A 27682-nucleotide genomic window follows, 5' to 3' on the forward strand; every position below is an offset into this window, starting at 1 on the left:
ATATGACAAACCATTACCCCGGGACCATTACATAATTTTCAATTCTAGACCTTTACAATACTAACAGCTACCACACTAATACCCCGGGGGGGTACTCAAGTTTGGTTTTGGTAGGGACGTGCTGCTGAGAATTTGAAAGTGGACCCATAAATATATCAATTTTTCAAGAAATTTGGACCCATTTATATACCAAAAGTCAAAATTTTCGGCCGAATTTAACCCAAATTGTCTTAGTTTTTACAAATTTTCCCAAAATTTTGGGAAAATTTTGAAAATTTTGGCTAGATTAAGGAAAAATTGGGATATTTTTCAAAAAATTGAGAAAATTTTGAAAAAGGACCCATTTATATACCAAAATAGGCTTTGAAAAAGGGGTCATTGATATACCAAAAGGCTGAAAATGCTACCCATATTTGCGGCACGTCCCCGTATGGTCATTTGTACTGAGAACCCCTCCCCCCGGACTAATACACATATATTTGAGCTATTTTTAAGTAACATAGATTTTCCTTTCTTTATCTAAATTATTCTGACTTTTATTTCATGATAAAAAGTAGTAAAAAAATGTTTTATGTGTTACTCATTTTCATGATATTTTAATACCATTATACAAGTGTCATGAGTGTCTAACCCATGTAAAGATATGAACAAGATTTAAGATAAATATAGCACCATCAGTTTTCAACTTTGCTTAAAAATGAATACAGTTGTATGTGCCATCAGGCCAGCATGATTATATAGGCTTTTTAGCCTTGCTTGAGCATTTTTGTTTGAGCCTGGTCCCATCAGGACCCAAGCGTGTCTCCATACGGAGCGACCGTTTAAACAAACAAACAAACAAATTCAAACCACCGTGACCCCTCCCATATTTTACACACATTTTCCAAGATATTTTATTTCCCCATTTCAGATGTTATCACTTACAGCCATGCTTCTGGATGATCTTTGATAATTGTGAATTTATCGATGATTTGTCCATCCTGTGAAAAATAATAATATTAATGACAATAATAACAACAAAAACAACAACAGTAACAATGATGATAATAATTATAATGATAATAATCACTTCAGGGAAATTAAATTATTCACATATGCTGATTAACATGCACATTTATCAGGGCTGTTCCTAGGGATTTTGCCACCCTAGGCAAAGACTCTCCCTGCCGCCCCACGTACCAAAGCATACCTAAAAAAGTGTTAAGGGGGGTTACCCCCTTGAAAACTCATCAGTTTTGACCTATTTGTATACTGCCCCCTTCTTATTTTCCTCCCATTTTTCTTTCCGCCTTCATTTTTTTCTTCCCTTTTCTTTTTCCATTCCCATTTTTTCTTTTTTCGCCCTTTTTTTGGCGCCCCTCTGCATTTGCCGCCCTAGGCGATCGCCTTACCTGGCCTAATGGTCAGAACAGCCCTGACATTTATTCTGCTACAGATAGTCATATATCAATAAATTAACATAACATTTTTGGAATAAATTGCAATATTAGCATAAAGAATATGTTTGTGTAAAAAACACCGTTTAATAGCAATGACTCTAAAAGTGACCAAAATTTGTACATTTAGGGGCTATCATTTTCTTCGGAAGGGAGTCCCAAATATACTGGGCAGGGGTTCAAAAATTTTTGGAAAGAAAAATAAGGGGTTCATAAAATTTAGGGAGTCATAAGATGACCACAGATAGTGTGTTTATTTTATTAAAAAAGACTGATTTCAATATAATTTTAGCCTGTTTAGTGGTAAAGTGAATCTGTGTTGGGGGGTTCATAAAATTTTTGTTGCCAAAATGGGTGGGGGTCGCAATTTTATTGATGCCGACTCTTTGTAAATTTGGGACCTCCTTCCGAAGAAAATGATAGCCCCCTCCCCTTACCTTATCATTTGAAACTTGCTCTGCGTGTATATGGGTGGAATTTAAAATGAAGAAACGCGTATAACCGATGTCTGAAGCTTGGAATGCAGTGAACGATTCCCGTGGAGTTATGAGTTGTTGTCCTTCCTTATTTCCCTGTTACATGAGGAAGAAACACAAGGTGAAAAGAGAGTTTTAAAATTGATACGTGAAGTTTTCATACCTTCTTCTGATTATCAATAAGTTTTCATACCTTTGTTGTAGATAGTGCATCTACTAAAAAGTAAATTTCCCAAATATAGTTTTACTTTTAAAATTAGGATTTTTTTCAAGTGTAAGGATACTTTTTTTGGCACAGAATAAATTTGAATTGAACCTCAACATACTAGTATCTGTTTCCATGCACTTTCTTTCTTCCATGGCTAACATTTGATTATATAGCACTCAAATTACACACTCAGAGTTCAACTTGAGACATTTACTTTACGGGACTACGGGGTTTGTGTATGGGGCTTCCTTGACTTACCGCATAGCCTGTGATAATATGCAGTTGCCTTAGGATTTGTGTATGGGGCTTCCTTTTTTTTTTTTTTTTTTTTTTTTTTTCATTTTGCTTTTAGATTAAACAGGACAAAAGACAAATAACTTGAGGAAAAATAAATAAATAAAAGATAGAAAGAATAAAAACAACACACACAAATACTAAAGCATCTCTTATATCACTAGTACGATACAATATTATACATATTTTTAAATTCGTTTAAATACTTTGTTTGTCCGTGGGCACATGAGAAAGACAATAATAATTAATATGTTATATTTATATATAATTACTTTGTTGTTACATTATTTTCTTACACAAAACCTTCCCATTTCATACGAAAGATATTCAATTTATTTATTCTCTGAAAACAAGCTTTTTCTTCTTCAATTTTTTACTTAAAAATGTGAGAACGTAGCGATATATGGTTTCTCATTTGAAAACCTGTTCCTAAATAAATAATACTTAGCACTCAGAATAATATAGTTAAGCACTTTGAACCTTGAATGTCCTTCCAGTCCCAAAATTATATCTTTGTAACATAGATGTATTCGAGTCTGTATCTTTCCATTTAACCATGTCTCTATCTCCTTCCAAAAGAGTTTATTTGATGGCATTCCCAGAACATGTGATCAATTGTTTCTTTATTTTGACATAAATGACAATTTTCATTCTCTTTCAGATTAATAAGCTTTAAATAACTATTGCTTGGAATAATTCGATGAAGGATTTTATATTGAAAAAATCTCATTCTTTCTTCAGTGGTAATTTGAAAAGGTAATGTCCAAATGTATTCCCAATTTAGATTACCCAAATGATCAAACAAACGATCATAATAATTCTGATTGACTGGTTTTGTTGATTGTGACATGTTAAATTGTTTAGATACATCACGAGTTGTTAACTTCTTTACTTCTAACGAAATGTTTTTTCAATACTTTTAAGTTTTCCCATATCTGTTTCAGAAAGTTTCTTTATTTCTAATTTCCATTCCCTTGGTAAACTATTTATAACACCGTAATATGTTACAAAATCAATACATCGTCCATATTTTTCACAAAGCTTCCTTGACTTACCGCACAACCCGTGATAATATGCACAGTTGCCTTTGGGTTTGTGCATGGGACTTCCTTGACTTACCGCACAACCTGTGATAATATGCACAGGTGCCTTAGGATTTGTGTATGGGGCATAACATGACTTACCGCAGAGCCTGTGATAATATGCACAGTTGCCTTTGGGTTTGTATATGGGGCTTCCTTGACTTACCGCACAACCCGTGATAATATGCACAGTTGCCTTTGGGTTTGTGCATGGGGCTTCCTTGACTTACCGCACAACCTGTGATAATATGCACAGTTGCCTTTGGGTTTGTATATGGGGCTTCCTTGACTTAACCGCACAACCCGTGATAATATGTACAGTTGCCTTAGGGTTTGTGTATGGGGCTTCCTTGACTTACCGCACAACCCGTGATAATATGTACAGTTGCCTTTGGGTTTGTATATGGGCTTCCTTGACTTACCGCACAACCCGTGACAATATGCACAGTTGCCTTTGGGTTTGTGTATGGGGCTTCCTTGACTTACCGCATAGCCTGTGATAATATGCACAGTTGCCTTAGGATTTGTGTATGGGGCTTCCTTGACTTACCGCACAACCCGTGATAATATGCACAGTTGCCTTTGGGTTTGTGCATGGGGCTTCCTTGACTTACCGCACAACCCGTGACAATATGCACAGTTGCCTTTGGGTTTGTGTATGGGGCTTCCTTGACTTACCGCATAGCCTGTGATAATATGCACAGTTGCCTTTGGGTTTGTGCATGGGGCTTCCTTGACTTACCGCACAGCCTGTGATAAATATGCACAGGTGCCTTAGGATTTTTGTGTATGGGGCTTCCTTGACTTACCGCACAACCCGTGATAATATGTACAGTTGCCTTTGGGTTTGTGTATGGGGCATCCATGCTGCCGTTGTAAACCTGAAGTGAACGGTGAAATGAAAAATCAAAATCAAATTGAGTTCGGGCAATGGCTATTCCAGTTGAAATCCACACTACCCCTGAGGGAGTATGTTTTTCAAATGTAATTTTTTTCACTTACAGTGCACTTACAAAGGGGAAAAAAACTGGAAAATAGCAAAAAATTATATAAGTCACTACTGGAGAAAACATTTCACATTACACAAACGAGCGTAGTGAAAAACTACTGGAGAAAACATCACACATTTGTTTCAAATACCTTTTTTAATTGGCAGGTTGAAAGGGGGATCATAAATATTCTTGAATATGAAGAAATATGTTTTTTGTGGGTGTGGGAGAGACCCACTGTAAATTATTATTCAATTTGCAGTAAAAAGTGTTTTTGGTTTTTTTTTTCATTTCAAGGCATGGATTAAAAAAAAATACATTGGGTGAAGGCAGTTTTTGATAACCAAACAACCGATTTTTTGAAAGCAGGAGGAAACCGGAGATTCTGGAAAAAACCTGTGAGAGCGAGCATGGAATTGGGATAAACCAAGTGCACAGGAGTCCTTGGGCCGTGCCGGGGCTTGAACCTAGGACTTCAGTGGTGCAAGGCGAGGGAACGAATGCTGCGCCAACTCGCTCTAACTAAAAATTGCAGTGTGCTTTTTAACATTGTTAATACACTGTGATATTATAGGAAATGAGTCAGGAAAGCCCGGTACCCCAGGTCAACATAAAAAGTGGTAACCATGTGTGTTCTAAATTTCGCGGAAAAGGGGTATTTTGTTGACTGAAATCGCGGACTGCGAAAACGCGAAAAAAGGGGTATTCTGAGCATTGTCTCCGCGAAATTAAAAAAAAAAGGGGTATTTCACAGGTTCGTTCGATCGATGTCTTCAGCCCGAGTCTTCAGCCTCCATCCTCTGGCATTTCATTGATTCCGCCCTCAATCGTCACAGCGAGAGCGTCAGAAGGCAGCTTTTTACTATTGGCACGGCGGTTTCCGATATAGTTGTCTAGTGGGTGTTGCACGTATGCTCCCGACGCTTTGAAGAGAGCTGAATGAGCGAGCGCGAACATCGATGGTGTCAGATGTAACCGTTTTGGCTGCCGTATACACTTTTCCATGTGGTGAATTGAAAACATTGCGGGAAACATTGGCAGTGATTGGAGCGAATTCTACGACCGACCGAGTGATATTTTCGAGGGATTGTTCCTCTTTGGTTCATTTTCAATTAAAATCAGTATACAGGCATTGTAATTACCCCAGTTAATAACACAGGATCATCTGGGAGTACAACAGACACAAAGTAATGTTCATACTTGCACATTTTGTACTTAATATATTAAAATATTTGGAGTCATTGAAAAGGGGTGTCTGGAAATCTTCTCATTGAAAACCTTGAAAAAGGGGGGTATTTTTTACCCTGATTTTGTCAGTGATTTGGCAAAAAAAGGGGGGTAAAATCAATGAAAAATCAGTGAAAAGGGGGGTTTTGAAAAAGGAAGAACACACATGGTTACCACTTTTTATGTTGACCTGGGGTACCGGGCAGGAAAGCCAGATTGCACTTATATTTTCATAGGTCTTCACTCTTATGGTTTTTGAGTTAAGGCCAATATGTGACGTATCATGTCAAAAGGAGACACTTTTGGGCAGGTTATCAATTTTGAGGTTTTTATATATCTTAAATATAGAGATATTTTGCGCTACAACGCCATTTTCCCCAATGAAATCTGACATTCCTAAGCGAAGATATTGAGTTCGTAAGTTATGGTATTATAAAATTGGAAATTGAGATATCAGCCTTTAAAAATAGTATTGACAATGTTGAGAGTCTAGTAGGAATTACCTTGAAAAATGGCTCAAAAAATACAAGATGTCAGTTATATTCCGGTTTGAAACTATCAGACAATATTTTTAACATTAATAACATCACAAATTCGCAACAAACCCAAATTGTGAAAAAATCAACCCGGGAAGATTTTTGGCTATTTCTCCATTTACGATCCTGCCCGGGATCTTCTTTATAGAATGCATACCATCCCTCTTTTGTATCAGCTTTATTTGTCTCAATATTTGAGTGTAAACACTGATAGGTCACACTCCCTCACCTACCCATGGTTGTTGGATGGCATATTGAACTGATTCATTTGTAAGCAAAGTTGAACACTGATGGTGCTATTTATCTGAAATCTTGTTTGCATCTTATATAAAGTTATATGACTTTATGTCTGCGATAGAACTCCATGTTAAAGAACCAAAATAGCCAGTGGAGTTTCTTTCACTTAAACAGAAAGCTGGACAGAAAGCCTTCACGGCAGTTATTACTACTATTATTTCAGCATTTTGGGTAAACAATAACAAAATTAAAATTGGGCAGAAATCGTACATTATGGCTTTTGCCCTGGTTGCCATCCACACTTGTGAAAATTACCCATTGGTTAAGAATCAGTCAGAATAGGTAAATTTTCACAGGAAAAGTTTCTGGACACGTGACACCCATGGGCGCAGACATATTAGCATTATCGAATGTGACCCCGAGCACAGCGGGTGGTCTTCCAATGTATTTGAATAGGAAGAATTCCTCCTTTGATGCAAAATAAGTAACTTGTCGCAAGTTAATAATATTATGGTAAGAGTTTCCGTAGATAGATATTTTTGAAATTACATTTTGATGATATTGTGAAGAAATTAGGATTGCATGATATTTAATAAATTTGCAAGACACAAATTTCTATCGAAATTGCAGCCAAGAATACTATTCCAATTCAAAATTACTAAGACTTGAATAGCGAGGTCACCGCCAGGGGTCAGAGATCAGGCTCGAGGTCACACTTACATTGATACCCATTGGTCACGTGTCCAGAAAATTTTCCCGTGAATTGACTGAGAATGGTTTCGAGTAAACTGTTATTTGGCACTCTGCAGAATTCATAAAAATTACCGTGTTATTATATACAGGCCACATTCTTCCATAGCAGTGTATATGAGCCCCAAAATATAAATCAACACCTAAGAAAAACAAAATTCAAGCAGAATAATTACCATTTCAAATACACACTACCCCTGTGGAAGATTTTGGAAATATCTTCCACAGGGAAGATATTTTCAAAATCTTCCACAGGGGTAGTGTGGATTTCAAATGGAATAGCCCATGAATGTTTAAAATTTAGGCAAAATACAATGTTTAACATCCCCACTCGCTTTTTAGGGGTTCTGACACCATAAGAAACCAGAACTGCACTAAATTGTTATACAGGGCGTTGGCTCTAAAAAAAAGTTATGGTATGTATTAAAATCCGACAATTTCACACTCTGTGGCTTTTATGCTGTATCTTGTTATGCTAAATCCTTTCCCTTTTTTATGCGCAAGAGGTTGTTCCTACACAGGTGACTAAATATCACATTAGGGTACTCGGGGAATATATTGATTTTCTTTTTTTTTCTTCTTTTTTATTGGTAACTTTTTTAGTAAAAATGTTTTAAAGTTAACATGATTTACTGGAAATAAATCTGCTTGTGAACAATAAGCATTTTAATGCAGGTTTGGTGTTAATCAACTGGCCCTCAGCAAATAAAAAGATTACAAGATCCATAAGTTACTGAACTGATCATGATAACCTCAACCATGAAAATGATACAAGTAGATCCATGGATCATTAATGTTACCTGTTTTCTCATTTCTCAGATCCCTCAGACACACCCTCCCATGTATGGAAAAAGAGGTGACCGTTTTGGCTTCTGCTTTGGCCACCCGTACACTTCTTATTTTAAGCAATGATAACAATAGTATCATAGTGGTCTACAAAATGACATCATTTGGGATACTGAGGGGGCACATCCCCCTCACACATCACATGTAGATAAAGGGGTGTCCGTTTTGACTTCACTGTTGGACACCCATATAACTTTTATTTTAAGCAATGATAACAACAATATTGTCAAAATGGTCCACAAAATGGCGTCATTTAGGACTTCATTTAAAAAAAAAAAAAAATACAGCGAGGGGTACATCCCCGTCACACATCACATGTAGATAAAGAGGTGTCCCTTTTGGCTTCTGTTTTGGACACCCCTACACTTTTTGTTTTTAGCAATGATAACAATATTGTCAAATAGTCCACAAAATGGCGTCATTCGGGACTTCATTAAAATTTAACAAATACTGAGAGGGGTACATCCCCCCTCACACATTACGTGTAGATAAAGAGGTGTCCGTTTTGGCTTTTCTTTTGGACATCCCTACACGTTTTGTTTTCAGTAAGCAATGATAACAATATTGTCAAAATAGTCGACCAAATCACATCAAATGGTTCACAAAATGGTGTCATTTGTTTATAGGTTTTTGACAAAATACTGGAGGGAGGGGGTACATCCCCCACACCATTGTTGTGTTAGGATAAAAAGGGGTCCGAATTGGCTTCTGTTATGGACACCTGTACACTTTTTGTTTTAAGCAATGATAACAACAATAGTGTCAATATGGTTCTCAAAATGGCGTCATTTGGGACTATATGTGTTTAGATTCTTAACAAAATACTGTGGGGGCACATCCACTTCACACACCATGTGTATCTATGTAGAGGTGTCCATTTTGGAAGGCACAATGCTTCATGAAACATCATGAAGTAATGCATTTGTTACGTGTGTGAGACGAAATGTCACATTAGATTGCAAATTGCTTTTGTTGAATGCATTTGAGTAGTCTGTCATATTTATGGTATGATACGTCATATGCACAACCTCTATTACTACCTGCAGAGACTGGTACTTACCATATTTATAGAAGAGCTTTTCAAATGCTTTTTTCGTCTGAAGAAAAAGATAGAAAATAAATAAGGAATAAAGAAATAAATAGAATATTATACATAGTAAGTAACCTTTTTGACAATGTACATGTGATCTTTATAGAAAAAAAAAGTTGTTGGGCAGGATAAAGCTTTAAGGCTTTATGTGTTTTTGGCCCCTGAACATGTTTAAAACAAAATTGCCAACAGGTTACATACAAGGTTTTGCTTTAAACATGTTCAAGGGCCAATGACGCATATCCGCTTAATGCCATGAGAACTTGATTTCATGTACAGAAGCATTTAGAAGTACATAACTGATGTCTGTTTGACCTCACAATAAAACCTGATTTGAACCCATCTCCATGTCAGTCAGTGTTGCCGATGTCTTATAAGCAGTGAAAGCACAAAGCCATGGCAAATCAGCAATTGACCTCCCAGACTCCCCGACAACACAGGCCCCCTACTTTTATACAACATCCAAAACCAGGATCTAAAGTTAAATAGTCATATATTTCAGCAAAGCCGTGGTAAACAATTTTATGCTATAAACTGAACTAGCATAATTTGGGGGCTTAACCGTGGTGTTGAGAATATTATATTGTACCTTATTGTATAGCTTTCGTTCTCAATCAATCAGGATCCGAATTGTAAAAATAACTGTAGGAGCTAATGATTCAGCATGTGAATGGTATTTTTGATAGGCTTAAAGACAGAAAGACGAACAGAGATTGAATACGGTATACAGCTTTGAATTTGACAGAGAAATGATAGAATATATAATAACCCATAACAACCTCTGCATTTAAGACCCCATTTTTTCAAAAATATTGGGAAAATTCTGATAATCTCTCACTGAATGACCCAATTTTTTAATTATTTTTCAACAAATTTCAAATTTTTGAGAAATTTTAATCAACTTTTATATCTTGACCCAAAATTTTTCCCAGTCTCACTGAATGACCCCTTTTTGGGTCAGAATTTCCCCATCTCACGGAAAGACCCTCTTTTTTTGGAATCTTCTCACTGAAAGACCCCCCCTTTTTCGATGTCTAGGCTCTCACCCAAAGACCCCTAGTTTCGAAATGCTGTCCGCACATCCCCGTCACTTCCAAATTTGAGTGCCCCCTCCGGGGATGGGCTCACTACTTACCGTGCCAAATAGAGCTCTGCAGTCGTCCCAATGGAATTTAGTGCAATACATAGGCCTATGAGCCATGGCAATGATCCAGGGATACCTGGTTCTGTTCTCAGGTTTGGTAGCTTCCTGAAAACAGAAAAAAAGGAAAGAATCAAAAGTGTGATTTACAGTTTAAATTACATATTTGGTTGAAATGAAGGGTTTTCGGGGGTTTTGCCGCAGGTGGAAAAAACCATGGTTTTAACCATGTTTTTTCCACTCGGCAAAAACAGTTTTTATGGGATATCCCCGTCAGTCCAAAACACCATCAGTCCGAATTTTTAGGGTTAGGGTTAGGTTTGGGGTTAGGGTTAGGTTTATGGTTATAGGGTTAGGATTAGGTTTAGGGCAGGGGTAGTGCGAGCACAAAAAATCAAGGGGTCCAATTAAATTTTTCTGGACCCTTTGGTACCTACAAAACCAAGATTTAAGGGTAGACGAGGTATTGTTGGTCGAAGCAACCTAAAAATCAATATATTATTGAAAAATAACACCTTGATATTTTGCAAAAGTTCATTCTACAAATCATATACTTTGCAAACTTGCTTAATTTATTGTTGTTAATGAGTTATGTACGTTTTACAAAAGTGTTGTTGTTTCAGCCCTCTTTACAACGTAACTCAAGAATCGCAGCACCTATAAAAGTATATCTGTGATATTTTAATTCTTCTACACACTCGCTATGAATTGAGCAATGCAGTTTTTGCCAAAGCTCACTACCATTCGTAAGATGCTGTGAACTACCAAATCACAACAGCTTAAAATAATTAATAACCTTAAGGGATCTAAAATGAGCGTTTATTGCGTTTCGACAGTATTTTTTGTGGGACATAAGAGCACCTCAGACCTATCGAATTGCATTCTGAATACGAAGCATGTCTTTCTGATACCAAATAATTTTCATTTTTTGAAAATCATAATACAAATTTTATGACAAATTATAAAAATTTGATATTTTTCAAATTTTTGGTATATAACAGTATATACAAATCTAATGATATATTCTTAAAGTGTATGTAGGAGGGAGGAAAAGCCGACGGTCAATTGAAAAATTTTGACCTTTCATTATGGAAGATATGGATTGTTTAAAAAAAAAAGACCTAATTTTTTTTGGTGTTTTGGGAAAAAAATCCATATCTTCAATACTGAAAAGGTCAAAATTTTCAATTGATCGTCGACTTTTCATCCCACCTACATACACTTTAAGTATAAATCATCAGATTTATAAAGTTTACTTCAAGTACTTTTAAATTTCAAAAATATCAATTTTTAATGATTTGCCATAAAATGTGTATTAAATTGCAAATTTCAAAAAATCCAAATTATTTGATATCAGAATGACATTCTTCGTATTCAGAATGCAATTCGATATGTCTGATGTGCTCTAATGTCCCAAAATAAATACTGTCCAAACGTTCATACCCCAGCCCTTAAGGGGTCCAATGAGAATTTACGGAGTCCATCTGTCCGAAATTCTGATTTACGCCTCCGTGCATCGTAAAATTAAGGAGTCCTTACAGTTTTTATAGGACCCTTTGATCACTTACAACTTGTGATATAAGGAGTCCAAAATGGCCTAAATAAAAAAAACAAGGAGTTCCTGGACGCGCAGACTCCTTAAATGCGACCCCTGGTTTAGGGTTAGCAGAATGCAATTCGATATGTCTGATGTGCTCTAATGTCCCAAAATAAATACTGTCCAAACGTTCATACCCCAGCCCTTAAGGGGTCCAATGAGAATTCTGGAGTCCATCTGTCCGAAATTCTGATTTACGCCTCCGTGCATCGTAAAATTAAGGAGTCCTTACAGTTTTTATAGGACCCTTTGATCACTTACAACTTGTGATATAAGGAGTCCAAAATGGCCTAAATAAAAAAACAAGGAGTTCCTGGATGCGCAGACTCCTTAAATGCGACCCCTGGTTTAGGGTTAGCAGAATGCACGGTTGTTTGATGTGATCATTTATTAGATTTTTAAACAAAACATCATGTACAACCCAATTTTTAGGCTTAAACAGCTTAAAGCGGTCAATATTAATGTATAGGGATGCTTTTGAGTCATTTTCAACTTAAATTTCCCCTTATTTACAATATTATTCACTTTCACAGCATTTTTTAAAGCTTTTTTGGATATAAAATGTATCTATTTATGACAAGATTGGTGGCGCTATTTAATTCTGGAAATTACTCTTTCAGGCTTATAATATAAATAATAATTCCATTTATTTTTTGATGAAATATGTTTACAAAATTTCTTTGTTGGTTGTTTCACCTATTCCACCTGTTTAAAAGGCAGTATTGATTACCTACCCCTTGCAAATTACGAAATATAATTTATGATAAATAGCGCCATCTATAGTTTGCATTTTCTTAATAATGACGCTAATTGGATATACATCAAACAACCGTGAATGCAATTCGATATGTCTGATGTGCTCTAATGTCCCAAAATAAATACTGTCCAAACGTTCATACCCCAGCCCTTAAGGGGTCCAATGAGAATTTACTGAGTCCATCTGTCCGAAATTCTGATTTACGCCTCCGTGCATCGTAAAATTAAGGAGTCCTTACAGTTTTATAGGACCCTTTGATCACTTACAACTTGTGATATAAGGAGTCCAAAATGGCCTAAATAAAAAAACAAGGAGTTCCTGGACGCGCAGACTCCTTAAATGCGACCCCTGGTTTAGGGTTAGCGTTAGGTAAACTTAAAATTCGGACTAGCAGTGGTTCGGACTGATGGGGTTTCGGACTGAAGAGGTGTATCCGTTTTTTATGTACCTTGCCTATTATGTGTTGAACTAAGTATATACAATAGAGAGATCATTCTTACCATGAGGTCATTTTGCAGCCATGCCATCTGATTTTTAATCACATCTTGCCCGTATTGTGAGAAATGGACTTCTGTAGAAAACGATATGATATGAGCTCTGCCAATATTCCAACTGTGTGTAGGAGAAAATATTACAATGAGCATGTTCATATGCATGGACATGTTTTCACCCACACCATTCTTTGTCATACATAAATTCTCCCAGCCACATTTCCCTAACATAATAATTATGAAATTAAAAAGAAGAAGGAAATTTAGTTTGGCAGAGGTGGGGCTCAAACTCACACTGCACCGCTATCATGTATACAGTATCACCATTATTACCAGCGTCTTTACCGCTTGGCCACCTGAATTGTTGGTGCCATCTTGAAAATTTGAACATATAATCGCAAGATCATTACTTCAACATACCACTTGACAAGGAAAGACAGAAAACGTACCATATTTTGTTATTTTATCTGCTTAAAAACATTAATGTGTATTATAACAGAGCTACCATTATTAATATTGTTGAATTCTCTTCCTCCTAAACCAGATAAACTTTAGCAGGATTGGGTACGTATCATGAAGCGTTATATATGTTGTGCAGTTAATATTCATATATTAAAATATTTCATTGAAAACCCTCCCACTCAGCTATATCCCTAAAATTTTTCTTATTTTAGCAGCATTCTAGAAACACTTGGCGTATGGTGAAAAGAGGAGTACTTTTCACCATCCAAATGCTAACAATTAACTGAGCACACATTTGTTCGGCCCCTGTAACACAGTGATTTCCTATTTATTTGTCCAGGTGTTTACAAACATGCATATAAGCACCCCCTCTGAATGACCCCCCCACCACACACACCCCCGGGACACACACACCCCAGCAGAACTTATTCTTGAGAAACACTTACCTATACCATAAACTCTCCACTTCTTCATACATAGGCATGGTAAAACGGTTCTTGTAATTGGAAAAATTGCTGTGTACAGAGCAAAAAAAAAAAGAAAGAAAAAGAAATTGGACAGTAACTATTCTATGTGCATTTGTGGACATTTCTCAAGAATTCCTCATTTTTCAGCATTCGTGGATATTTCTCGAGATTCCTAGACATTTCTAAGGATTCCTGGACATTTCTCAGCATTCCTGGACATTTCTCAAGATTCCTGGACATTTCTAAGGATTACTGGACATTTTACAAAATTCCAGTACATTTCTCATGATTCCAGGAAATTTTTAAGGATTCCAGGACATTTCTCAGGATTACTGGACATTTCTCAGGATTCCTGGGATTCCTGGACATTCAGGATTCCTAGACATAGCTACGGATTCCTGGACATTTCTCAAGATTCCAGAATATTTCACATGATTCCAGGACATTTCACAGGATTCCTGGACATTGCTACGGATTGCTTCCTGGACATTTCTCAAGATTCCAGGACATTTCTCACGATTCCTGGACATTTCTCACGATTCCTGGACATTGCTACGGAATCATGGACATTTCTCAGGATTCCAGGACATTTCACATGATTCCAGGACATTTTGCAAGAGTCCTGGACATTTCTCAGGATTCCTGAACATTTTGCAAGAGTCCTGGACATTTCTCAGGATTCTTGGACATTTTGCAGGATTCAGGACATTTTCAAGATTCCAGGACATTTAAAAGGATTCCAGGTCATTTCTAAGTATTCCAGGACATTTCTCAGGCAGGATTTTTGGACATTTCTCAAGATTCCTGGACATTTCTCAGGATTTCTGGAAATAGCTACTTATTCCTGGACTTTTCACTGGATTCCAGGATGTTTCTCAGGATTCCTGGACATTTCTAAGGAATCCAGGACATTTCTCAGGCAGGATTTTTGGACATTTCTCAAGATTCCTGGACATTTCTCAGGATTTCTGGAAATAGCTACTTATTCCTGGACTTTTCACTGGATTCCAGGATGTTTCTCAGGATTCCTGGACATTTCTAAGGAATCCAGGACATTTCTCAGGCAGGATTCTTTGACATTTCACAGGATTTCTGGACATTTCTCAAGATTCCTGGACATTTCTCAAGATTCCTGGACATTTCTCAAGATTCCTGGACATTTCTCAAGATTCCTGGACATTTCACAGGATTCCAGGACATTTCTCAGGATTCCTGAACTCATATATCCACCCTGGTATACTTACTAGGCAATTTCATGGTTACCAGGACATGTCATATAAGGTACATAGGGATTCCTGGACATTCAGGATTCCTAGACATAGCTACGGATTCCTGGACATTTCTCAAGATTCCAGAATATTTCACATGATTCCAGGACATTTCACAGGATTCCTGGACATTGCTACGGATTGCTTCCTGGACATTTCTCAAGATTCCAGGACATTTCTCACAATTCCTGGACATTTCACACGATTCCTGGACATTGCTACGGAATCATGGACATTTCTCAGGATTCCAGGACATTTCACATGATTCCAGGACATTTTGCAAGAGTCCTGGACATTTCTCAGGATTCCTGAACATTTTGCAAGAGTCCTGGACATTTCTCAGGATTCTTGGACATTTTGCAGGATTCCAGGACATTTTTCAAGATTCCAGGACATTTAAAAGGATTCCAGGTCATTTCTAAGTATTCCAGGACATTTCTCAGGCAGGATTTTTGGACATTTCTCAAGATTCCTGGACATTTCTCAGGATTTCTGGAAATAGCTACTTATTCCTGGACTTTTCACTGGATTCCAGGATGTTTCTCAGGATTCCTGGACATTTCTAAGGAATCCAGGACATTTCTCAGGCAGGATTTTTTGGACATTTCTCAAGATTCCTGGACATTTCTCAGGATTTCTGGAAATAGCTACTTATTCCTGGACTTTTCACTGGATTCCAGGATGTTTCTCAGGATTCCTGGACATTTCTAAGGAATCCAGGACATTTCTCAGGCAGGATTCTTTGACATTTCACAGGATTTCTGGACATTTCTCAAGATTCCTGGACATTTCTCAAGATTCCTGGACATTTCTCAAGATTCCTGGACATTTCTCAAGATTCCTGGACATTTCACAGGATTCCAGGACATTTCTCAGGATTCCTGAACTCATATATCCACCCTGGTATACTTACTAGGCAATTTCATGGTTACCAGGACATGTCATATAAGGTACATAGGGATTCCTGGACATTCAGGATTCCTAGACATAGCTACGGATTCCTGGACATTTCTCAAGATTCCAGAATATTTCACATGATTCCAGGACATTTCACAGGATTCCTGGACATTGCTCCGGATTGCTTCCTGGACATTTCTCAAGATTCCAGGACATTTCTCACAATTCCTGGACATTTCACACGATTCCTGGACATTGCTACGGAATCATGGACATTTCTCAGGATTCCAGGACATTTCACATGATTCCTGGTCATTGCTACGGAATCATGGACATTTCTCAGGATTCCAGGACATTTCACATGATTCCTGGTCATTGCTACGGAATCATGGACATTTCTCAGGATTCCAGGACATTTCACATGATTCCTGGTCATTGCTACGGAATCATGGACATTTCTCAGGATTCCAGGACATTTCACATGATTCCTGGACATTGCTACGGAATCATGGACATTTCTCAGGATTCCAGGACATTTCACATGATTCCTGGACATTGCTACGGAATCATGGACATTTCTCAGGATTCCAGGACATTTCACATGATTCCAGGACATTTTGCAAGAGTCCTGGACATTTCTCAGGATTCCTGGACATTTTGCAAGAGTCCTGGACATTTCTCAGGATTCCTGGACATTTTGCAGGATTCCAGGACATTTTTCAAGATTCCAGGACATTTAAAAGGATTCCAGGTCATTTCTAAGTATTCCAGGACATTTCTCAGGCAGGATTTTTGGACATTTCTCAAGATTCCTGGACATTTCTCAGGATTTCTGGAAATAGCTACTTATTCCTGGACTTTTCACTGGATTCCAGGATGTTTCTCAGGATTCCTGGACATATTTCTAAGGAATCCAGGACATTTCTCAGGCAGGATTTTTGGACATTTCTCAAGATTCCTGGACATTTCTCAGGATTTCTGGAAATAGCTACTTATTCCTGGACTTTTCACTGGATTCCAGGATGTTTCTCAGGATTCCTGGACATTTCTAAGGAATCCAGGACATTTCTCAGGCAGGATTCTTTGACATTTCACAGGATTTCTGGACATTTCTCAAGATTCCTGGACATTTCTCAAGATTCCTGGACATTTCTCAAGATTCCTGGACATTTCTCAAGATTCCTGGACATTTCTCAAGATTCCTGGACATTTCTCAAGATTCCTGGACATTTCACAGGATTCCTGAACTCATATATCCACCCTGGTATACTTACTAGGCAATTTCATGGTTACCAGGACATGTCATATAAGGTACATAGGCAGCCACTGTTTCAATCTGACGCATAAACTCATCACCGACCATGCCATTTTTATCCCTCATGTCATATGCAAAATCACCTACAAGAAGAATAAAATTTAGGATCATCATGCTTATGCTTTTAATGAAGTTTGCATCAGTAATATGTCGGGCATTGTGAAAAATCTAAACAATTTGTTTTGGACCTCGGAATATCCCTCAGGGCGCATCCGGATATTCCTCGGTTCCAAAAGCAAAATGTTTTGATTTTTAACAATGCCCTCCAAATAAGCGCTACGCAGTTATTAACCTCTAATTGATGTTACCATGCCTGCTGTCCCAAGTATAAAACTACTTTGTTAACCCCCTGAGCACTACCTGCCAATCTAACATTGTCTCTGATTGGTCAATAACATGATATCTTCATTTTAATCACCAATCACAATGGGGCTTTGAAAATAATTCACCCCAATTTTTTTTTGCGTGGTGAAATTATTTTAACAATGTTGCTGATTGGTCCAATTGACAATGAAAACGTCTTTTTGACCAATCAGCAGGTAGTTATCATGGGGTTAATAACCAGCAGATAATATAAATACCTGATAAGTACATAGATTCAACAACAATATATAATATATATATTAACGTTTGTTATATTAATTATATTTTTGATAATTTTAACTATGTAGTAGAACTTGGTCACTAACTTTGACTTCAAGTTAGCAACAATTAAATGCCCATTTTGGGTACCCGGTTACCCACCCGAAAAATGTGCCGGGTACCCGGGCACAAAATTAGCCGAATATCACACCCCTAATTGGTTTGTTACATTAGTTCTTGAGATAGCTCTTGGTATTTTGAGAAAATATCTTTTACAGTCAACATTAATAGGTATATTTTCACGGGAAAATTTTCTGGACACGTGACCAATGCGTATCAATGTGAGTGTAACCTCGAGCCTGATCTCTGACCCCTGGCGGTGACCTCGCTATTCAAGTCTTAGTAATTTTCAACTGGAATAGCATTCTTGGCCACAATTTCGATAGAAATTCGTGCATTGCAAATTTATTGAATATCATGCAATCTTAATTTCTTCACAATATCATCAAAAGGTAATTTCAAAACTATCTACCTACGGAAAAAAATATTTATCTACGGAAACTCTTACCATAATATTATCAACTTGCGACAAGTTGCTTATTTTGCATCAAATGAGGAATTCTTCCTATTCAAATACATTAGTACCACCCGCTATGCTCGGGGTCACATTCCATAATGCTAATATGTCTGCGCCCATGGGTGTCACATGTCCAGAAAATTTTCCCGTGAAAATCTACCTATTAATTCTGACTGTTTAAACTTGGGACTTGTTTGTGGAAGTCTAATGATTTTTGAGGCTTGGATTATAGGGCACAACACAATAGCGCCATTGCTGGGATTTTAGTGCAACCCTCTGAGTAAGAACCTCAGTGTGCCACTAGGTCACGGTGTCTTGTCTTCAAATAAATAACACCACTGGACCTAAGTTCCGAATTCAGGTGGGTTTAAAGAAAATATCATTACTAACCTAAATGAAGTATAGCATCATAGACTCCATCTTGTGCCTCTACCTGTAGTCTTCCAAGTGATTGTGCATTGTCCTTTCCCATGTCACCGTATACTGCAAGACGTATACCGCCTTTGGGAGTAGGATCAGATGGCAAGGCACGAAAGTAGAATTGAGAACTCCAAACGTATGAACTGCCGCACCGATACACTGGAATGATAACAAAAAACAAAATTCATTATTGCTACAAAATGATGGGGGGGGAAGTTGACATTGACATGCCTAACAGAGTATGACACTAGGGGCCTATCAGTGTAGGATTTCTTTTCGAAAAAAAAGGGGTCATTCAGTATGGGACAGCTAAAAATTGTGTGTCATTGACAGTGAAATGTCTTTTTTTAGCTAAACTTTTGCAAAAATGTGTAATTGTGAAGCTAAAATTGCCACATAAATGTTTCATATGTGACACGATCTGGTCCATGGGGGCAAAAGGCAGCAAATTTGAAACTGAGATAAAGGTAATAAAATATGGAGTAAAAAAACAATAAAATACATAAGAAAGTAGGCATCAAAAACCTTCATAACTTTAGAACCAAGTATGCTAGACCTTGTAGCGAGCAATTTTACAGAGAACTGAATGGTCAATTATTAACAAAATAACAAATAATAAGGGCCTGGGGGATTAGAATATGAAAGTGATGTACCTGTGCATACTGGACATGCTGGAGTATGACACTAGGGATCTATCGTTGGTGATTTTTGTCAAAAAAGGGGTCATTCAGTGGCGGCTCCAAGAAAATAGGGGTCATTTTGTGTGGAAATGCTAAAAATTGGTTGTCTGTCATTGACCATGACAAATAACTTTCTTGGCAAAAACTTGCCATTTTGAAGCTAAATTTGCTACAATGTAAAAATTGTTACAAATGTACACGCAATATTTTTTTACATATTTTGTGTCAATTTCTTAAAAAAGGGGGTCATTGGGGGTAAGCTGATGAAAAAAGGGGGTCCGATGATTGGGTGGCACATTTGCTGAAAAAATGGGGTCTATTTACAGGCGCTAGGCACATGACGGGTGCCAATATATGCGAGTGCACCCCTCACCAAAGTTTAAGAAAGTTCGGACGATATACATGTTATTTACTTTACTTGGCCTTACAGATTCTTTTTGTGTGAAAATGTAAAAATGGGACCAAAAGTCCACTTTTAGTTGTTAAAAGTACACATTTTACATGCAAGCTGATTGTTTTTTGAAAAAGGCTTCCAATTTTATAAGTACCGACACCCTACCCCTGAGAAGATATCCTACCCTTCCCAGAATCCTTTGCAACATGATATCGCACCTCATTTCATCAACTTTGTATTGGTTCCATTTGTTTTCATTTTGAGAATAGATTGGTTGAACATGGGTCGATAGTCAAGAAATATATATATATATAAGGAACATATTCTGCAAGATCTGGATGTGCTCTCTTCCGGTCCGACTGCCTGATCAGGAAGTACTGCCGAATCAGGCAGCATGTTGCCGAGTCAGGCAACACAGGCTTTGGTAACCCTTCCGAATTTGACAGACTAAGGACTAAATTGTTCATGGTGATTTTATAAAAGATCGGTGGAAATTTTACTTTAACACACATGAGCTACATGTAAGTTGACAATTTTTCACCGGGCGAAAAAAAATTCCACCGGGAGGAAATTCCCTTACCTAAATACATACCCTTCAAATAACCTTCACATAGTCTTTCATATTATAGCCTTCAAATGCTGTTTGAATACTATACATATAATAGCCTTCAAATCATTACAATGCAGTTGAATACAGCAAATAGTATTCAAATATTATAGAATAGTCTTCGAATACTATTTAGTCTTCGCATAGTCTTCGCATAGTCTCTATAGAGGCGAAATATGTAAATGAGTTGAAGACTATTTGAAGGCTATACTGAATAGTATTCGAAGACTATACGATGAATAGTATCCGAAGGCTATATGAATAGTATTCGGAAGGATTTTGATTGAAGATTGTTGCAGGCAGTTGAATGTGTAGATCTGAAGATTAATGAAGGCTACCACATCAGCCAGGGCATTCCCAACATATAATTACAATGGAAATTTTCATGCTTATACCTACAGCAAAAATAAAAGCACATGCCATGTGATGCAATTGCATCATCATGCGAGAACACATATGGACACGGCCCGGGCCCGGGGCACGAAAAGCTTGGCCGGCCAAGGTAAACTCCTGTGGCAATTAGTGATCCCTGTCACGCGCTTGTCTGCAGTTCCCAAGAGGTCCGTGATTCAAAACCGCACCTGATAAAAAAGTTTTCTCTCCTTTCTTACTAAATTTCCTTTCCCCTCGCCAAAAAGCCCCTGCTTATAATTCAGTTGGGGTTAATGCAGCTGTTATTTGCGGATCCCTGCCTCCCGGGGCTAATGGGGACGTAATTTTGGAAACTGTCCCAGCTAAGTCCTGGCGGGGCAGCCAATATTTTCTTGTACATCCCCAGGCAACTAGTCCCTGCCCCATGATCCCGGAGCAACCACCGGAATAGATCACATGCATGAATTCTGAGACTCAAATAATAATATCAAAGAATTAACCTATAGATTCGCCTGGTAAAATGACCAGGTAAATGGGTACAGATCAGCATTTCCCCATGCACCCCGGGCCATGCACTTACGACCCTGCATCCAGTCTGAAGAACTCTTTAATAACATCCTGGGTAGATCCCACGGCCCTTTCTTTGCAGTACATCCGCATATACGTCCCGGCTATGTCCAGGTATAGTGTGGGGACCAAATAAGTGGTTACATCGATCCCCGGCTAAGTCCCTGCTATTTCCCAGGTCCCTGGGGGCGGAGATTGCAATTGGTGCTAATACATGCATGTAAATATCATCCCTTGAATAACATGGATTATATTTATGTTGCATATCAGATCACATTCTTAACATTTGATTATCTAGCAATAACAATATACTTAAATTATCAATCAAATGAATGACTGCAAGTCCTTACATATTTATGCTTGACTGTATGAAAACAAGAACAAGGACCATGGTGTTGTATGTGCAAACTGCAAAATTGGAAATGTATGTGGAATACATATGCATATACTATATATATATAAGCTTACATTTTTACTCCTTTTTTGTGCACAGCTGAAGGTCCAAATGACTTACCTGATGATTACAGCACATTATAAGTTCACACAAACCATTTAAACATGTACATACAATGTACAATACCCAAAATGATGAAAAAATACCAATATTTCCTCTATAAGTATGCAGCCAGTGCACTTCCACTCAACTGCCATTTTAGATTTGAAATAGTTTGACCTGGCCATGACCTATAATCATTCCTACATCCTGTATGGTATTTGAAGAGTATTTGAAGACTATAATAGCATTCATGTTGGGTAAGGGATATATTGAATACTATAATACCATTCAACAAGTACATGATACTATTCAACACTATTCAACACTATTCGAGATAACTGAACCGAATAGTATTTCAGCTTGAATGGTGTTGAATGGTATAAAACCAGTATAATACCCTTCGAATATTATTTGAAGAGTATTTGAAGACTATAATAGTATTCATGTTGGGTATTAAATAATTTAAATAACAAAACAATTTCTAACGGTTTTTAATTTAAAAATTTGATTTAAATATGCAAATTAACTTTATTTTAACTAAAATTCATGAAAAAATACCACTAATTGTACATCCATTGATAATTTTATATATTTTACCTACTTCTTTACTCTAAACCAAGAAATAAACGGTATATTAAAAGATGCTCTATTTGAAATAGAGCATTGCATTGTGGGATACTATGTTGCCTGACTCTGCAACATGTTACCTGATTCAGCAGTATTTCCTGATCAGGCAGTCGGACCGGACTGCTTTGGTAGCTTTCGTCACTATCAATGTTGCATTAGATAACAAATCAGTACAGGAAAATAAAATGGGTGAAATGCATTATGGGAAATGTATATCTTCTCAGCTCCTAAACCCAAATGAAATCCTATTTCACTACACAGACACAAGAAGTACTTACTATACACAGATCCAGGCTTTAATTTGGTCAGTATTACTCTATGTATATATTGTGTATGTTTCTCGGACCCTCCATCAACAAACTTAGTCCTGCTACCAGATGCCGTCATGGTCATGTTCTCCACCTGGAATCCAAATTCTACCGTTGATTCTTTGGTGTCGTTGAATGTGCTCCATGTCACCATCGTCTGAGTTGGATCACCTGACAAAAAAGCAAGTAAATTAAATTATTGCATCTCATAAATATTTCTTACACATGCCAAAGCCAGTAATTCAAGATGAGTGTGCCCACTCATCCTGCCATACATATATAGCAACATTTAGTAAGGGTGCAGCTCAGCCCCGACACTCAGAAGACTCGGTACGTATTTAGAAGACCAGCTATTCAGAAAACCCATTATTCAGAAGGCCCGCTAGTCAAAATTTTCTGAGTAGCGGGCCTTCTAAATAACAGACCTTCTGAATAGTGGGCTTTTTGTTATATTTTATGTAAAAGTCCCCCTACTCCGATTTTTTTCTGACTATCGGGCTGTATCCAACACTAACCCTAAACACTTGGCCCAATGACGCCGCGAATAAAACCATTATGAAATCTTGAAACAATTATATACTGAGTATACATTAAATTCAGGTTTTGTCAATAAAATTCAGAGATTCTGGTATACAAATTCAAAATTTGGGTTGATGTTACGTACCTCAATGACAGGTTTCTGCTAAGACTTAGCACTTTCTCAAACTTTTGTCAGTCAGCTGAGGGATGATAAGAAAGACGGGGGGGGGGGGGGGGGCAAAACAATCAACAGAGATGAAGGGAGCTACTTTCTTCTCCAACTCTTAACAGCCCCACCTACATCAGCTTCAACCGGAAGCAGCCGCCAAGGTGCCTGAATTGGTTAGTCAATTCAAGAATTTGAAGGACATTCTTAGTATTCAGAATGCAATTTGATGTCTGATATGCTCACATAAAAAATACTGTCCAAGTGTCCATTCCCCAGCCCAAATTGATTGAGGCATTTGTATAATGATGCCACATATGACATGGTTCACAGTGGACGACTAGAAGGCTATATATTTGTACACAAATACGGCTATACCCGCATGTTATCGGTGTACACAAACTTACAGTCCTTATTTGCTGAGGACTTAGGTTGCTGTTGTCAGTCTCTCTAATTCACAGTGAAGCTATGCAATTTGATGGATTGAAATTCACAATACGCAATTTGATTAGGGAAAGCTATTCCAGAGGGAGTATGTAAATTAAATGGAACAGCCATTTCAGAGGGAGTATGTAAATTAAATGGAACAGCTATTTTGGGACCATTTCAGAGAGAGAGTATGTAAATTAAATGGAACAGCCAAAGGTATGTAATTTAAATGGAACAGTCTTAACGCTTCACACATAGTATTTCCAATTATCATCATCTATAATTATTATAATACACTATTGAAATTCACAATATGCAATTTGATTAGGGAAAAGCTATTCCAGAGGGAGTATGTAAATTAAATGGAACAGCCATTTCAGAGGGAGTATGTAAATTAAATGGAATAGCCTATTTTGTGGCCATTCCAGAGGGAGTATGTAAATTAAATAGAACAGCCAATGGGTATATAACTTAACTGGAACAACCTTAACGTTTATGTTATCTATATTATAATTACGCTATTGTCTGTGAATCTGTTTAGTCCTACGTGTATGGGGTGGGATGGGATGAGTGTTATTAACAATATAATTCTCAGGTGCAATCTGTGTACAAACTCTGAGCCCTGAAGCTGCTTTATTTGATGATAAACGGACGGCCCTTTTTAACATTTGGGGCCCTAGGGCCCATAATATTTGACTTATGAGGCTCATGCACATATGTTGAAGTATAATTCTCAAGTGCTATCAGTAGACTCAAGCTGGATGGGCACTGTAGCTGCTTTATTGACTGAGTAACGGCTGGCCCTATGTTTTAGCGTTTTGGGCCCTGGGGCCAATGGTGTGACATATGGGGCTCATATGTACATATAACAATATAATTCTCAGGTGCAATCTGTGTACAAACTCTGAGCTCTAAAGTTGCTTTATTTGATGAAAAACGGCCAAGCCTTTGCTTTAACATTTGGGGCCCCGGGACCCATAATATTTGACTTACGGGGCTCATGTGCATATGTTGAAATATAATTCTCAAGTGCTATCAGCAGACTCAAGCTGGACATTGTAGCTGCTTTCTTTCTGGAACAACGACCGGACCTATGATTTAGATTTTGGGTCATATTATGTGACATATGGGGCTCATATGTACATATAACAATATAATTCTCAAGTGCAATCGGTGTACAAACTCTGAGCTCTAAAGCTGCTTTATTTGATGAAAAATGGCCGGCCCTTTGCTTTAACATTTGGGGCCCTGGGGCCCATAATATTTGACTTATGGGGCTCATGTGCATATGTTGAAATATAATACTCAAGTGCTATCAGCAGACTCAAGCTGGACATTGTAGCTGCTTTCTTTGCGGAGTAACGGCCGGCCCTATGCTTTAGCGTTTGGGGCCCTGGGGCCCATATTATGTGACACATGGGGTTCATATATATATATAACAATATAATGCTGAAGACCTATTAGTGTACCAAATCTAAACCCTGTAGCTCCTTTATTTGCTAAGAAACGACCGGCCCTTTGTTTTAACATTTGGGCCTCTGGGGCCCCTAGCCTTAAACATCTGGGGCCAAAATGGGCAAAAGACAATTTACAACTTAGGGCCCATACATGTGCCACATATGAGCTCTAGTGCCCTTGTAGTTTTATGTATGGGGTAGGGCCCATAAGTGTACCACATATGGGCCCTGTGGCCCTTGTAGTTTTAGCGCTAGCCTTGACAGAATGTTGTGTTTGATGGAGGAAGAGGAGGAGAAAGAAGAAGAAGAAATGGAGAAGAAACCATAGGATGGCAATATACCCATTCATGCTTCGCATACGGGTATAAATAGTAAAGTACATTGCTTCCTATCTCTTTAGTTATATTCGTCTCAGATGATACAGTCTCTTATACATGTACCAATAGTTCTTAGAGGCTGACAATTCGGCCCATATTGTGCCCCCATAAGTTTTCAACACAAGTTAACAACTTACCAGTAGCTGACAAATGTACTTGTTCTGGTTGCAGCCATATTGAATCCAATGCTGTTACCACGGAAACCAAACCCAATGTGCATATCACTACAGACCTCATTTCTATCTTGCAAACACCTGAAAAAGATATAAAATATTCATGTAATTGTATATAATTACATACACATGTTACCAGTGATATTAGGCAAAAGTAATATTAGGCAGTAACATTAGGTAATATTGGTTGCCATCAGCGACCGACTGAAAAAAATTTAGAAATCTGGGGTTTTTTTTTCAATCAGTTTTTATGAAGAAACCTTAAATTTGGACAGTATCAAGGACATTTTGTATTTGTTATTCATTCATTTTATTTACTAAATGCATATTTGATCAAAACAGGCAGTATTTCCATTTAAATTCAGTCCAAAAAATGTACAGTCAATTAAAAGTGTTAGAAGGTCAACCAAACAATTTATTTTTGGGTGTTATCACAAATAATACATTATATTCTAAAGGTATTCATAGGAGCATAGCAAAAAAAAAAAATCCCAGATGACCACCTGGTGAACCTTTTGGGTACTTTTTTCAAATTTATCAGAAGCTTCAGAAGGTACCTTCCAAATAGTAGACTTGATACAAGTAATATTAATAAAAACAAGATGAGTCCCAAAACTGTTTCAATTAGAATATGTGTGCAGTATATTTAATTTGAATAGGTACCCGGAATGTCATCCGGTAGCCCTACCATATCCGATATAGTTTCCCAAAAAGTAATCCGGTAATAAGTTTCCTCAAAAGTCATGCATAGAGGCCCTTCGCAATTAATTATTAGTTTCCTGTTTACCACCCGCGTCCAAAATTGAAAATCTCAAAATAATTAATTATTTCATTTTTATTTCTAATTTTCTCCTTTAAAATAACTTTCAACTACTTCTACTTGTCATTTTCTGACTTTAATAATATCAACAATAATGATGAATGAACAAAGAGTACAACTCCACCTTCACTTATTTATAAAATCAAATATTGTTGTGAAATAATTAAATGCCCGCTCTAGTCAAACGAGTCAATAGTTGCTTGTAATAGTTCAAACTAAATAAACAGGAAACTAATAATCAAGTGCGACGGGCCTAATCCGCTACCTGCTGCACCTACCAAAAGGTACCAACTATATATTTTCCAGTAGTAGTTAGCGATTACTTCGATTATAGCATATTCAACCCATCGTTTATAGATGTTTTTCAAACAAATCCAGGCTACCTGGCGATCATGCATATCAACCTATGCATGACCATGATGACTGGATTTGTTGGGAAAACGTCCAACGATGGATTGAATATGCTATAGTCTTCCAGCTACCTACCTAATTTGCATGTGACATTGGCCTGTGATTATATCCATCAGTGACTACCGGAAAGTCAT

At 37.5% G+C, this 27682-nt stretch overlaps 1 protein-coding gene across 1 annotated transcript; it reads right to left on the minus strand.

Annotated features, from left to right (window-relative positions):
- Positions 1–920: 920 nt before the first annotated feature.
- Positions 921–27679, minus strand: LOC140146115 (acid phosphatase type 7-like). The gene is made up of 13 exons (XM_072167864.1): positions 27624–27679; positions 26282–26398; positions 23167–23367; positions 19116–19304; positions 17526–17649; positions 14066–14134; positions 13167–13278; positions 10307–10420; positions 9142–9178; positions 7311–7378; positions 4306–4377; positions 1874–2008; positions 921–980 (listed from the first exon to the last, which is right to left on the minus strand). Exons 2-13 carry the CDS (start codon positions 26379–26381, stop codon positions 921–923), a joined length of 1281 nt encoding a protein of 426 aa, XP_072023965.1. The 5' UTR covers positions 26382–26398; positions 27624–27679.
- Between the last annotated feature and the right edge of the window lie 3 nt (positions 27680–27682).

Source organism: Amphiura filiformis, chromosome 2, assembly GCF_039555335.1.
Source record: "Amphiura filiformis chromosome 2, Afil_fr2py, whole genome shotgun sequence".
NCBI lineage: Eukaryota > Metazoa > Echinodermata > Ophiuroidea > Amphilepidida > Amphiuridae > Amphiura > Amphiura filiformis.

Bases quoted from the DNA above. Each gene is read 5' to 3' on its own strand.
- LOC140146115 (XM_072167864.1), bottom strand. From the start codon at position 26,381: ATGAGGTCTGTAGTGATATGCACATTGGGTTTGGTTTCCGTGGTAACA. The intron at 17,650-19,115 runs GTTAGTAATGAT...TTCTTCTTGTAG, and splicing joins TGATGCTATACTTCATTTAG to GTGATTTTGCATATGACATG. The intron at 7,379-9,141 runs GTAAGTACCAGT...TGTTTTTCTTAG, and splicing joins AAAGCTCTTCTATAAATATG to GTGTTGATTTATATTTTGGG.